Source organism: Haliotis rufescens, unplaced genomic scaffold, assembly GCF_023055435.1.
Source record: "Haliotis rufescens isolate VD_foot unplaced genomic scaffold, xgHalRufe1.0.p SCAF_16, whole genome shotgun sequence".
Lineage (NCBI taxonomy): Eukaryota > Metazoa > Mollusca > Gastropoda > Lepetellida > Haliotidae > Haliotis > Haliotis rufescens.
Window position 1 is genome coordinate 25492038 of NW_025963846.1, and position 12488 is coordinate 25504525.

At 40.0% G+C, this 12488-nt stretch overlaps 1 protein-coding gene across 3 annotated transcripts; it reads right to left on the reverse strand.

The window, feature by feature from the left end:
• Positions 1 to 5782: 5782 nt before the first annotated feature.
• LOC124133886 lies at positions 5783 to 11063 on the reverse strand. 3 transcript variants are annotated; one of them, XM_048397042.1, is made up of 4 exons: positions 10981 to 11063; positions 9556 to 9639; positions 8900 to 8981; positions 5783 to 7939 (listed from the first exon to the last, which is right to left on the reverse strand). In XM_048397042.1, the coding sequence occupies exon 4, from the start codon at positions 7365 to 7367 to the stop codon at positions 5907 to 5909; it is 1461 nt and encodes a 486-aa protein (XP_048252999.1). In that variant the 5' UTR covers positions 7368 to 7939; positions 8900 to 8981; positions 9556 to 9639; positions 10981 to 11063; the 3' UTR covers positions 5783 to 5906. The 3 variants fall into 3 exon arrangements, with proteins under 3 accessions (XP_048252999.1, XP_046354428.2, XP_046354427.2); XM_046498472.2 differs by lacking the exon at positions 10981 to 11063 and adding an exon at positions 10671 to 10925; XM_046498471.2 differs by lacking the exon at positions 10981 to 11063 and having other exon boundaries at positions 9556 to 9858.
• Positions 11064 to 12488: the final 1425 nt, after the last annotated feature.

The following is a 12488-nucleotide window of genomic DNA, read 5'->3' on the forward strand; positions in this document are numbered from 1 at the left end:
TAAATCTATAGTCACGTCGGCAGTATTTCAGCCATATTATGTCTAAAACATTTAATATCTTCATATTGTTAGGAATAAATGAGAAATGTATCAGAATATCAATCATCACTAAGATATGAAGGGGACACGGTTGGAGAACGCAGCATATTTATCAACAATCGGCAGGTGATGTGTGGAGCTTTCAAATAGTAGTCTTCTTAAGTCGTAAGTCATGGACCACGTGAAATCATGAATTATATTCATCAGTTAGACATGCTGCTTAGGAAACAGAATGCATAGTGAACAAGGCTTGATTGTATCTGTACAGGGGGCACGGGTGGCCCAGTCGCGATCGTCTAAGAAGCCGCGATTCGCTGTGCAGAGTTGCGTCCCTTGGGCACGCCAGAAACACAATGAAATTGCATTCGGTTGAACAGAGTGAATTAGACTGAAATTGATTTCTCTTGAAGGTAAAGCCAGATATAAAGGGAGGTTATTCCCGGTAGAGGGCGCAACCGTGAGGGGTATATATAGGAATTGTAAAGCCCGGGTAGTTCAATCTCTCCTGTGGTGTCGCCGTTACAGTGCGGTCTGTTTATATCGTTATTAACTTTGCCACGTGTTCTATCGCCATTTTGTTATGGAGCTATCTGAAGATATTAACAAGAAACTTGATAATATTCTACAGCAGTTATCTACATGTCGAGAAGAAGTTGACAGGTCTGTTGAAGACAAACTTGTTAATTTACAAGATAACGTGGCTCGAACAGCGGCTGATATTCAGAAACTCAAAACTGAAAAATATTTCGTATGGAAACGGGAAGGGCACCGCCTTCAGTATAATTTCAATTCAGAGACCCTTGAAAATCTGAAACAAATGAAATTTGCTATTTCTTACTCAAAATTGGACTATTTGCAAGATCTACTTTGCGCGGAGGTTTCGCGCATTGAGCGTAGGAATAAGCTGATTAAGCTTGCCGACTCATCAGATGGAGGTTGGGAGACTGTTCGCCAATATGACTGTAATGATCTTGCTGATGATTCTGGCGATGATCGGCGTATTTCCAGAGCGGAATCCAGAGCTATCAAGAAAATTGACAAAAAGAAATCAAAATCGTCAAGATATGCCCCATTTAAGTTTTCTAGACCGACAGCGACTGTCACGAGGCTACAGTTGGGGGCGGGGCTTATCCAGTGGGACCATCTCAAGGTCGTTCATTTCGCCCGAGACTTAGAAACGGCACGTGTTTTGCGTGCGGAGAACTCAGCCACTGGAGACGAGACTGTCCGTATGTCAACTCTAACACAGTCACGCCGACACGTCGACCGGGAAGCAAGACCTCAGTCTCAGAGTAAACAAGGTAAAGTTGAACTTACAAACGATTATTATGAATATGAGCGTGGAAATGCTGAAATCTTAGTGAGGGGTCGTCTAAGACGCTGCATACAGTTTGTGCGTGACATTGGTTCTACTCAATTTTTGATTGATGTAATTGTAAGTGGATACAAGATACCATTTTATTCTACTCCGACACCTATGGAATTAAAAAACAACATGTCGGCTATGCGGCATTCTGATTTTGTTTGTGAAGCTATTACAGATCTTGTGCGGAAAAATTTAGTGGAGGAATGTGAGGAGAGGCATCGTGTTGTAAATCCGTTGTCTGTGTCTATTGCTTCTTCTGGAAAGAAAAGATTAATTCTTGATTTGTTTGATTTGTTTGGTGAACAAGCATGTGTTTAAACTTTCAGTCAAATACGAAGACTGGAAAACCGCTCTTATGTAAATCAATGCTGGTGATTGGTTAGTTAAATACGATATACATTCCGCGTACCATCATATTGAAATGCATACTCCTCATACAACTTTTCTCGGCTTTTCATGGATTTGGCCATGGGGCAGGAGGTATTACAAGTTTGTGGTTTTACCATTTGGTTTGTCATCTGCGCCCTATGTCCTTACAAAGGTAACTCGACAATTGGTAAAATGGTGGCGTTACCTTGGGTACAAAACGTTATGTTTCTTGATGATGGAATTATTGTTGAAAATTCTATGTCAACTTGTGCTGTTGTATCAGATAGGGTTAAGGATGACCTCATCAGTTCTGGATTTGTACCTAAAGTTGAAAAGTCTTTATGGACGTCTTCACAAAGTTTGGAATGGCTAGGATTTCACGTGAACACTTGACATTTTACTTTAGCTGTACCGGAAAGGAAGTTGGAGAAGCTTTTCATTTGCATCACATCTCTCTTAGTCCCTAACACTAGGTCTGTGTATGTTCGTGATGTATCTTCACTAGTTGGTCAAATTATTGCTATGTCACCAGTTGTTGGTTCACTTAGTCAACTTATGACGAGGTCACTCAGTATAGATTGTCTGACGGCTAACTCAAGGAATGACTGGATTGTTTTGTCAGGTCAAAGTAAGGAACAGTTAGTGTTCTGGCGGGACAATATTCAACATTTCAAGTCAAGATCGCTGTGTTCAGACAGTTCCCCTACCAGGGTTGTTTATAGCGATGCAAGTGGTGTAGGTTACGGTGGCTATTGTGTTCAGTTTGGTGGAAGGTTTGCACATGGTCAGTGGTCCGAAAGCGAAATGAATCAAAGTTCAACATGGCGGGAGTTGAAAGCTGTATCTATGGTACAGACAAGTTTTCTGTCTTTTCTTGGTTCTCACGCAGTCAAGTGGTTTACGGATAATACCAATGTATGTGCTATTATTAAAAAGGGTAGCATGAAGACACATTTACAAAATCTTGCATTGGTTATCTGGCAGTTGTGTTTGAGATCCTGTATACGTTTGGAAGTAGACTGGGTTCCCCGAGAACAAAATGATCAAGCCGATTTTCTGAGCAAGCTCACTGATAGAGATGACTGGGCAGTTGCAGACTATGTTTTTCATGTACTCGATGAAACATGGGGACCACATTCAATAGATCGTTTTGCTTCTTACTACAACAAGAAGATAAACCGTTTCGATTCTAGGTACTGGAACCCTAATTCTGAGAATGTGGATACTTTTACTTCAGATTGGAGTAATGAGGTGAACTGGATAGTACCACCAGTGTATCTGGTCTCGCGTGTGTTGTGCCATATGCGCAAATACAGAGCAAAGGGTACGTTGGTTGTACCTCAGTGGTACTCGGCAAGTTTCTGGCCTTTGCTATACAAACAAGGTACATTTTTCAAAGAAGTAAGAGACTTTGTTTATTTGCCGTCTTGCAAAGAAGCTTATGTTCCCAGTCGTATTGGGGGAGGTTTATTTGGTGAAACAGATTTAAACTTTTCAATGTTAGCGTTGAAAATCGATTTCGGTTATTGAAATGCTTTCTTCTGTTTCAGATGTGTTAGACAGTGTATATCATGATGTTATATCTACCCTCCCAGAAAGTTTAAAACCGAACGTACAAGGTTTGAGCATATTATTAAATGAGGCTAGATCTGCCTCTACAGTGAGATCATACAACTTGGGATTCAAGAGATTTTCTGATTGGGCAGATTCTCATGGTTTGCCGACTTTATTGCCAATTGCTCCTATGCACTGCGCACTTTATTTGTTATCTTTAATACAAAGTTGTGAAAGTATTTCTCCTGTCAATACAGCTTTTTACAGCATTCGATATGCTCATGTTCTTGTTGGGTTATGCAGTCCCACAGATAATACACTGGTACGAAATGTATTGGAGGCTCGTAAGCGGAGATTGGCTAAACCAGTACACAAAAAGGAACCGATAACAATATCGCAACTTAGTTGTATGGTATCGTCTCTGGAATGTGAGAAATGTTTAAAAGACAGCAGAGTTGCTGCAATGATTTTAGTTGCTTTTGCAGGTTTTCTCCGATCAGTTGAATTATTGCACATTGCACGTTCAGATATCATGTTTGTTTAACATTATATGTCTATATTTACTGAACAGTCCAAGACGGACGTGTACCGAGATGGTGCATGGGTAGTCATAGGTGTATCCGATTCACTGCTATGTCCTGTTATGCACTTACAACGTCATTTAACGATGGCAGAGATTGCCGAGGATTCTCAGGAATATGTGTTCAGAGCACTTAGTCCTGTTAATGGTAAATATGTGCTGAGGAAAGATAACAAGCCACTGACTTATACAAGACTCCGTGAAATATTTCGTCTAACTTTGTCCCCTTTTGTCAGTGATGTGTCAAGATATGGCCTCCACAGTTTGAGGTCGGGTGGTGCTACAGCGGCAGCAAACAATGGTGTACCTGACCGTCTTTTTAAGAGACACGGGCGCTGTAAGAGCGAGAATGCCAAAGATGGGTATATCAAAGACAGTGTTAAAGCCAGATTAAGTGTGACCAAATCATTGGGTTTGTAATATAAGATGTTTTCCTGTATTCCCTTTCTTTCTTTCTCATGCAGAGTAAATGCCTCGGCGTGTGCCACAGGGGAAGCCAGATTGTGTGTTTGTTGTTTATATCTGGCTTGACGAGGTTTTGGAAGAGAAATGAAATTTCATTCGGTTGAACAGAGTGAATTAGACTGAAATTGATTTCTCTTGAAGGTAAAGCCAGATATAAAGGGAGGTTATTCCCGGTAGAGGGCGCAACCGTGAGGGGTATATATAGGAATTGTAAAGCCCGGGTAGTTCAATCTCTCCTGTGGTGTCGCCGTTACAGTGCGGTCTGTTTATTTTATGTTTGTCCTGTGCGTTATGGTTATGAACATTTTCTGTTGTCAGGTGTTGGCAGTCTTGCTGCAAGACAAATGTTGTCACAGTGACGAGTATGGTTCTGAACCGCAAAGCATGGATGGTACCTGGTACATGCATGTATCTTACAGTAAGATGTTACAGTGTCGGTGACTGGCGTGGTTCTGAGATCATATGGATCAAGGCTAGTGACGCCACTGGTGTTTGTAAAAGGAAATTTCATGCAGAGTAAATGCCTCGGCGTGTGCCACAGGGGAAGCCACATTGTGTGTTTGTTGTTTATATCTGGCTTGACGAGGTTTTGGAAGAGAATGACTGTGGGTTTGAATCCCGGTTCGCCCCAATTATGTTTCTAGGTTTGTCAGCACCATACCCGTGCTCGTGGGTTTCACTGAAGTGGTAAACGTCTGAGACCTGCATCACTTCGGGCTTTCCTCCCACATTAAGCTGACACGCCGTGATATAACTTGAATACTGTTAAAAGCGGTGTTAAACCCAACTCACTCACTCACTGTATCTGTACATGTATCTCGCGATGAATGAATTAGGAATATAATCTGCAATATAATCAAAATAGAAGCTGTTTCTAGATAATGCTCACTGACGTATTGCCATCCAAAGGTCATCTCACACAAGGATCCTATCCTATATCATGGTTACTTAACGTCAGGCTTTCCACGCGCATGAAGCTGACAGGCCGAGTTATAACTGAATTACTGACCCGTGGAAATAGGTCGGGTAGAATAGGTCTTAAGAAGCCATTGCTTGCCGTAAAAGGCGACTATGCTTGTCGTAAGAGGCGACTAACGGGATCGGGTGGTTAAGTTCGCTGACTTAGTTGATGCATGTCACTGTGTCCCAATTGGGTGGATCGATGCTCATGATATCAATCACTGGATTGCCTGGTCCAGACTCGATTCTGTACAGACCGCGGTCATATAGCTGGAATATTGCTGGAGTGCGGCGTCAAATGACAAACAAACAAAACAGTTCTAGCTGCGTTAAACGTTAAACATATCCATCTGAACCCCACTACATGAAAGTCAATTTCAAAGTTGATACATTGTTATTATGTCTTCAATGGCACGTACTTCATTCTAATCTGTTCTAATTTTTTCTAATCTGTTTATTCAGTACATGAGTGGGCCAGCGGCCCATAGTACAATTCGGTTCACCAGACATGTATAAAAATACAACTGTGTACACCTAAATACACAACAGCAAGGCATTCATAGATAAAGAATATTACTTCTGCAAAAATGAATTCCTTAACTTAAAAGCGTGGTAAATATAACAAGCCAGACTTCTAATTGTTGACTGATGCAGAGACGACATAAGTATGTAAAATTGTTCTATTGATGGATTTACATAATATTTTTGAGGAATATATGTCACTCGGAGAGCATAATATTTTTCACAAACCAATACAAAATGGTATTCAGACTCAACATAGCCTGTTTTACAAACCATACATAACCTTCGCTGTCTTGGGATACCAAAATATCTCCCGGTTTCTATGTGGAGCGAGTGGGAGCTAGCTCTAAAACGTGCCAGTGCAACGCGAAACTTATTGATTGTAATAGCCGATAAATAAAATTCCCTGCTAAACCTAAATTTATAACAAAGATATGATGAATACTTGGGGCTATTTGTCAAAGCAAAATGCCAATCTTGTTCATAAGAGCATTTTAATCTTTGTATGAACTCGTCAATAAATGAAATAGAAATAACAAGATGCTGATTTTCCCATACATAGCCAAAGCCATAGGCGTACAAAAGTAATTTAACTCTAGAGGCCCAATTAGTCTTACCTGCTATGGCCTGCTGCACAAGCATATTGTAACTTTTTCGTGGATAACGCGAATCGGGCATCTTTAAAATCTTACACCAATAATTCAAGCATCTTTTGAAAGCGTAGATATACAAAGGGTATCTCCCACACTCTCCACGCACAACATGATTGGAAGTTGCTGACTTAACTCCTAAAATACGTTTACAAGCAAGTGTATGAACAACTTCAATCTCCTCGCAAAACGATAAAGATAAACCCCAAACTTCTGCATCGTAAAGAAGTACTGGCACAACTTTAGCATCACAAATTTTAAAGAAAATATTCATAGGAGTAGGTTTAATTAGCTGTAGGGACTTCAAAAGCTTAAACAAAACCTTTTTAGCTTGTTTAACAACATTAGATATATGTGCACTCCAAGATAGATTTCGAAAAAATAATACACCAAGGTATTTATATGTAGTTACACATTCCAACAATTTTCCATCATAAACCCATTTTTCATATTTTGAAAGAACACTCCCATTTTTAAAAACTACTACTTTAGTTTTATCAATATTGACTGTTAATGAATTATCTTTACAATAACATTCTAACACATTGATTCTTTTCTGGAGACCATAAACAGTATCTGCTATGAGAATGACATCATCTGCGAAAAGTAATAAAAACAATTGAACTACATCTGGATGAAATTGGATACCATGTGCGCAACTGGATTCAATATCTATGGCAAGATCATTTATGAACAAGGCAAACAAAATGGGACTAAGGACACATCCTTGACGAACTCCCTTACTGCAGCTAAACATATCAGAAAATGAGTTATTGTATTTGACCAATGCCAAAACTTGTTTATAAATTGACTGTATACAACAGAACATTTTCGGAGAAATACCATTTTTGTATAGTACCATACGCAATTTAGATCTATCTATGGAATCAAAGGCTTTGGCAAAATCAACAAACAAGGCATAAATCACACCTCGTTTCTTAGCCAAATATTTCTCTATTACTGAATATAAAACAAAAATATTATCAGTTGTGGAATATCCACTCCTAAAACCAGCCTGAGACTCTACTAGTCTATCATAGGATTCCGACCAAAACTGAAGTCTTCTGTTTAAAATAGAAATATAAAGTTTACTGAATACACTTAAAATAGTGATACCCCTATAATTAGTGGGAGAATTGGCATCGCCTTTCTTATATATGGGAACAATGTGGCCAACAGCCCAAGATGAGGGAAAATATGCAGAATCAAATATAGCATTAAAGAAGAATGTGGTTGTCGTGGTCTTGTACGTGTGAAGGCTACAGCTTACTAAGATCAGAAGAAGATGGTGCACGGTTACGCATGCTGCAGCAGTCAGTTATCCTTGTGGTAAGTTGACGACGTTTCTGTTTACACTTGGCACCGCGGCAGCAGCAGATAACTATTCCAATGCCCACCACAAGCAGCACTACCATAAATGCAACAACCCCAAACCTGCAAAATAATTGGTATACATATGGGTAGAATAACTAAATATACAATAGTGTTATTTTACAGAAAAAAGCAAACCAAATGAAATATTAACATTGTCTTATCTTTATTGTATTGTCATTACACAATGATGTATATGGTACTTTTTTTTATAAAAAAAAGGAAATGTGAGAAGTTATTGCAAGATTTGCTGTGGCCGAGGTTAATTCGATGAAGTAATATTTTCCTTTGCATATGTGTTGACATTAAACGAGTAGATATATTTGTAATGTCGAATACTATGTTAACTCATGGGTATTGTAGTTTGTTTGTTTGTTGTTTAGCGAGGCACACAGCAATATTCCAGATATATGACAGCGGTCTGTAAATAATCGAGTCCTGACCAGACAGTCCAGTGATTGATATCATGAGCATCGATCCACGCAGTTGGGATACGATGACATTCATCAACCAAGTCAGCGAGCCTGACCATCCGATCTCGCTAGTCAGCTCTTACGACAAGCGGGGTCGCGGGAGCCCCAGTCGTCTGTTGTGCAGAGTTGCGTCCCTTGGGCACGTCAGAAACCTTTGATTGTGTGTTCGAATCTCGTTTTGTTTCTAGGATAGTACCATACCCGTGCTCGTGGGTTTCACCAAAGTGGTAAACGTCTGAGACCTGCATCACTTCGGGCCTTCCTCCCACATTTAGCTGACACGCCGTGATATAACTGGAATACTGTTGAAAGCGGCGTTAAACCCTCTCACTCACTCACTTACGGCAAGCATAGTCACCTTTTATGGCAAGCACTCTCATGGTAATACATGTCCGGTGGAATCAATTTGAAGAATTATGACAAAAAGGATCTCTGAATTGATCTGGTTTTATATGTTGATTAATTGCATAAAACAATACGCGCTTGCATCCTCAAGAACATCGATTGGTAGCAAAAAGTCATAAAGAAGTGATCGTAATATTGTTCTTACAATTCAGGACTAAACGAATTCTTCTCGCCGCTGTAAGATGTGCAGTTGTTTGGCCCATCAGGGAAGTTACACGTGACTGCTTCTGCAAAAGAGAGATATTTGTAACTCGACACATGTGCTTGATGGTGCCCGTGCCCTGGTGCCCCTTCGAATTGTGTTTCAGGATTTGTCAGGACCTAAACGTCAAAGACATACTTCACTTCGGGTTTCCAATATAAAACTGTCGTGACATGATGTCGCTGTTCAAAGGTCACTCACTCAAAAGTGTATTATCTTTATCTGTAACAAACGTGGTGGTGTGAATGAGATAGCCCATACGCCACTTTAAACAGTATACCAGCAATATCACGACAGGGGGACACCAGAAATGGACGTCACACATTGTAACCATGTCGGGGATCGAACCCAGCTCTTCGGCGTGACGAAAGAACGCTTAACCCCTAGGCTACTCCCTGTAACAAACATCTTACAAGTAGCACCCATTAGGATTCTATATATGGCCTTAATGACACAGAAAGTAGAATCATTGTTTAAAAATATCGTAACTGTCGAGAATAGTAAACTCTGTAGTTCAATCGGCATGATATATTTGGTATGTCTTAAAGTAGAAAGAACATATCTATGGACGAAAATAGTGATTATGTAAAGAAGCTTACCTGTCCCTATTCCCATCTGAATCAGGAGAAGGCATTGGGCATAGTTCATGAAGAAAGCCATGTCTTAGACGGTACAAGATCAACCTGGAAAACATCGAAATCAGACATCAGGGCAACGGACATTTGCCTTTACCGTACAGAAACCGCACCCTACACAACGAGGGGTGAAAATAGATTCCAGTATACTTGCAAGGGTACGTCGTTTTACATACATACAAACAATCTCTAAATTGCCAAAACAACTAGATAATGGAATATGTACTGCATATATGTGTTTGTTTATTTGTTGTTTAACGTCACACTCATACATTGTTCAGTAAAATGACGGTGGTCTGTAAATAATCCAGTCTGGATCAGATAATCCAGTGATGGACATCATGAGCATCGATCTACACAATTGGGATACCAAGGCACCAAGCCTGACCGCCCGACGAGATCCTTAATGCGAAAGCAACGTATTATGGCCGAAAGCTTGACTGTGTGTGTTTATGTATTTATCTGAATACTCCTATTGGAATGAACACAAAAGAGAGATTTACTGTAACACACAAAACACGTGAAATAAACTGATTTGTTTACAGTGTACGCTCATGTAAAGCAAACATATCGCAAACATATTGTTGGTACTAGGGCGATCTTGCATATTTCCCGTTACCATTTGCTTCATATACACAGTGACAATCGTTGTTCTGAAAATAACATTGTGCTGGTAATCATGAAGACCAAGTATTGATTTCTACTTGGATCTCGCTAGCGAGTCCCGTGTCAGGTCTAGAGATATGTAAGATTCATTTACATGTTATGTGATCAGTTATTGATCTGACACGCAAGCAAACTACGCAGTTAGCAGAATGAATCTTACGTCAGGAAACATTTCTGAAATGGACTGAATGGATCATTCTTAAAACCGAAGGACGTTTTCGGAAAAGAATAATTCAGCCTGTCAAGGTTAAATAAAAGGGAATATAATTCATGTTTAAGCACATTTGACTATTCTTAACATCTGTTTCAGAACTCAGACTAGACGTCCAAGGAAGCGTTGTGATTTGTGAATCTGATAAGGTGACCATGTGTACGTGATCTATAATCTATTTCTTAAGAAGACAATTGCTTACCTGCAAACGGGTATACTGTGTCTGCTCTTCCTGGTGTATTGCTTGTGGAGTATTGAGATTGCCACGTCATTGCTAATTAAAGTATCCAATGAATGTTATTGATTACCACCAGTTGCTAATTACCCTCGGCCATCGTCAGCTTTTTACCCACTAAATGAAGGTATTCACCACCCATATTATTTCCGCCTTTTACTGCAAGCATGCGTTGCTCAAGACCTACTCTACTCCGGATCTCACGGGTTCATCACTCAAAGACCAACACAGAAGGGTTAAGGTGACACAGATTGAATTCAATACAGTCATCGCTTACCTCGGCTACCGCTTAAGTCACAGGCGGAAATGTTTGTTTGATTGTTGTTCAAGATATCCATGTATGAAGACGTCCTGTAAATAATCCTGTCTAAATCAGTCAATCTCGTGATCAGTGTCCATAAATATTCAACTGGGTCTGTATTGTTGACTCGCGTTGGAATACGTCCAACATATCTGTGTCACAATGCTAGTAAAATAAGCAGCGTTCCTTTGCACGCACGATTGTCACAGTGGGTTGTTCCGCACGTATGCTTGCATTTTCAACATTAAAAGCTAACAGGTGATTGTAAATGTTTACATTACAACAAGGTGCTATTGAAACACTGGAAGTGTGACAAGATAATAAGTCTGTCACATCTAGGGTGGTGAACATGTGTGTTAATATTTGAGATGATGTGTGTATTATTAATATCAAACATTCACAGAGTTCTGCCAACGCAGCGGCCTCGCGGGATCCCCGCTTACAAAAATATGAAAAAAAAATGACGCATATCTTTTGCTATCGGGGGAACACCAGGCGCAGCCAATTTCTGTGGTGAAGTTATTTTCTCACAAAATATGATAAATTAAACTTAAAGATTTGTCGCCAAGATCGTCTGTCTAAGTATGCCTACTGAATACTTCCTGGTTTTGTTAATATACGGGTCCTCTGATTGGCTGAAATAATTTTTCTGAATGCAGTAAGTTATGTCGGCCTTTTTCATTGGCTGTTGAAATCGAAAGTACATTGAGTGATAGACTGGCTTTTTCTGCCCCAGTTCGTTGGCTCTGCTGGCTACATCATATGCGCAAAAGGACAGGAAACAGTCTACATTAAGAATGTCGGTCCATTAAGCAGACGGCCGGAAGCGGCAGAGTAAGCTTTTGATTTATTTTACTGCCAAATAGGCAAAAGTTGACAGAGAACAATACTTTTCACTGTCTTCAGCAACACACGGGTCAAGTGAATCAACTGGTAACAGAATTTCAGAAACTAAATCGAACTGTACTGCTAAAACTCGGGATGAAAATCGGGACGAAAATCGGGTTAAGAATCGGGACGAAATTCGGCATGAAAATCGGGACGAAATTCGGCATGAAAATCGGGACGAAACTCACTCGCCCCCTGACTGTTCAACATGGACTCTGGCTTCGTGATTTCACTTGGTGCAGTTTAATTCGGAGACAAAAGCTATGCGCTGCAGTTTATGTTATAAACATAAGAAGACGAATTTCTTGACAGAACTGAACTTCAATTAGCGAACAAGCACCCTAAAAGGACAAACACTTACAGCGGACCATTACCGTTGAGGCGGAAAATTGGCATTTAGGTAAATCAAACATAATGCATGCAGTGCACAAAGTTTCCAGTGACAAGGATTCTGGGATAATTGTAGCACTACAGGTCGAGAACTGAATGGCAAGAGAGGACATGGCTATTACCAAATATCAAAGTTTGATGGATCTACTTTCATATCTGAACTATCCTAGTGTGGGTGAATTAAAGAGTGGAAAGACTTTAACATA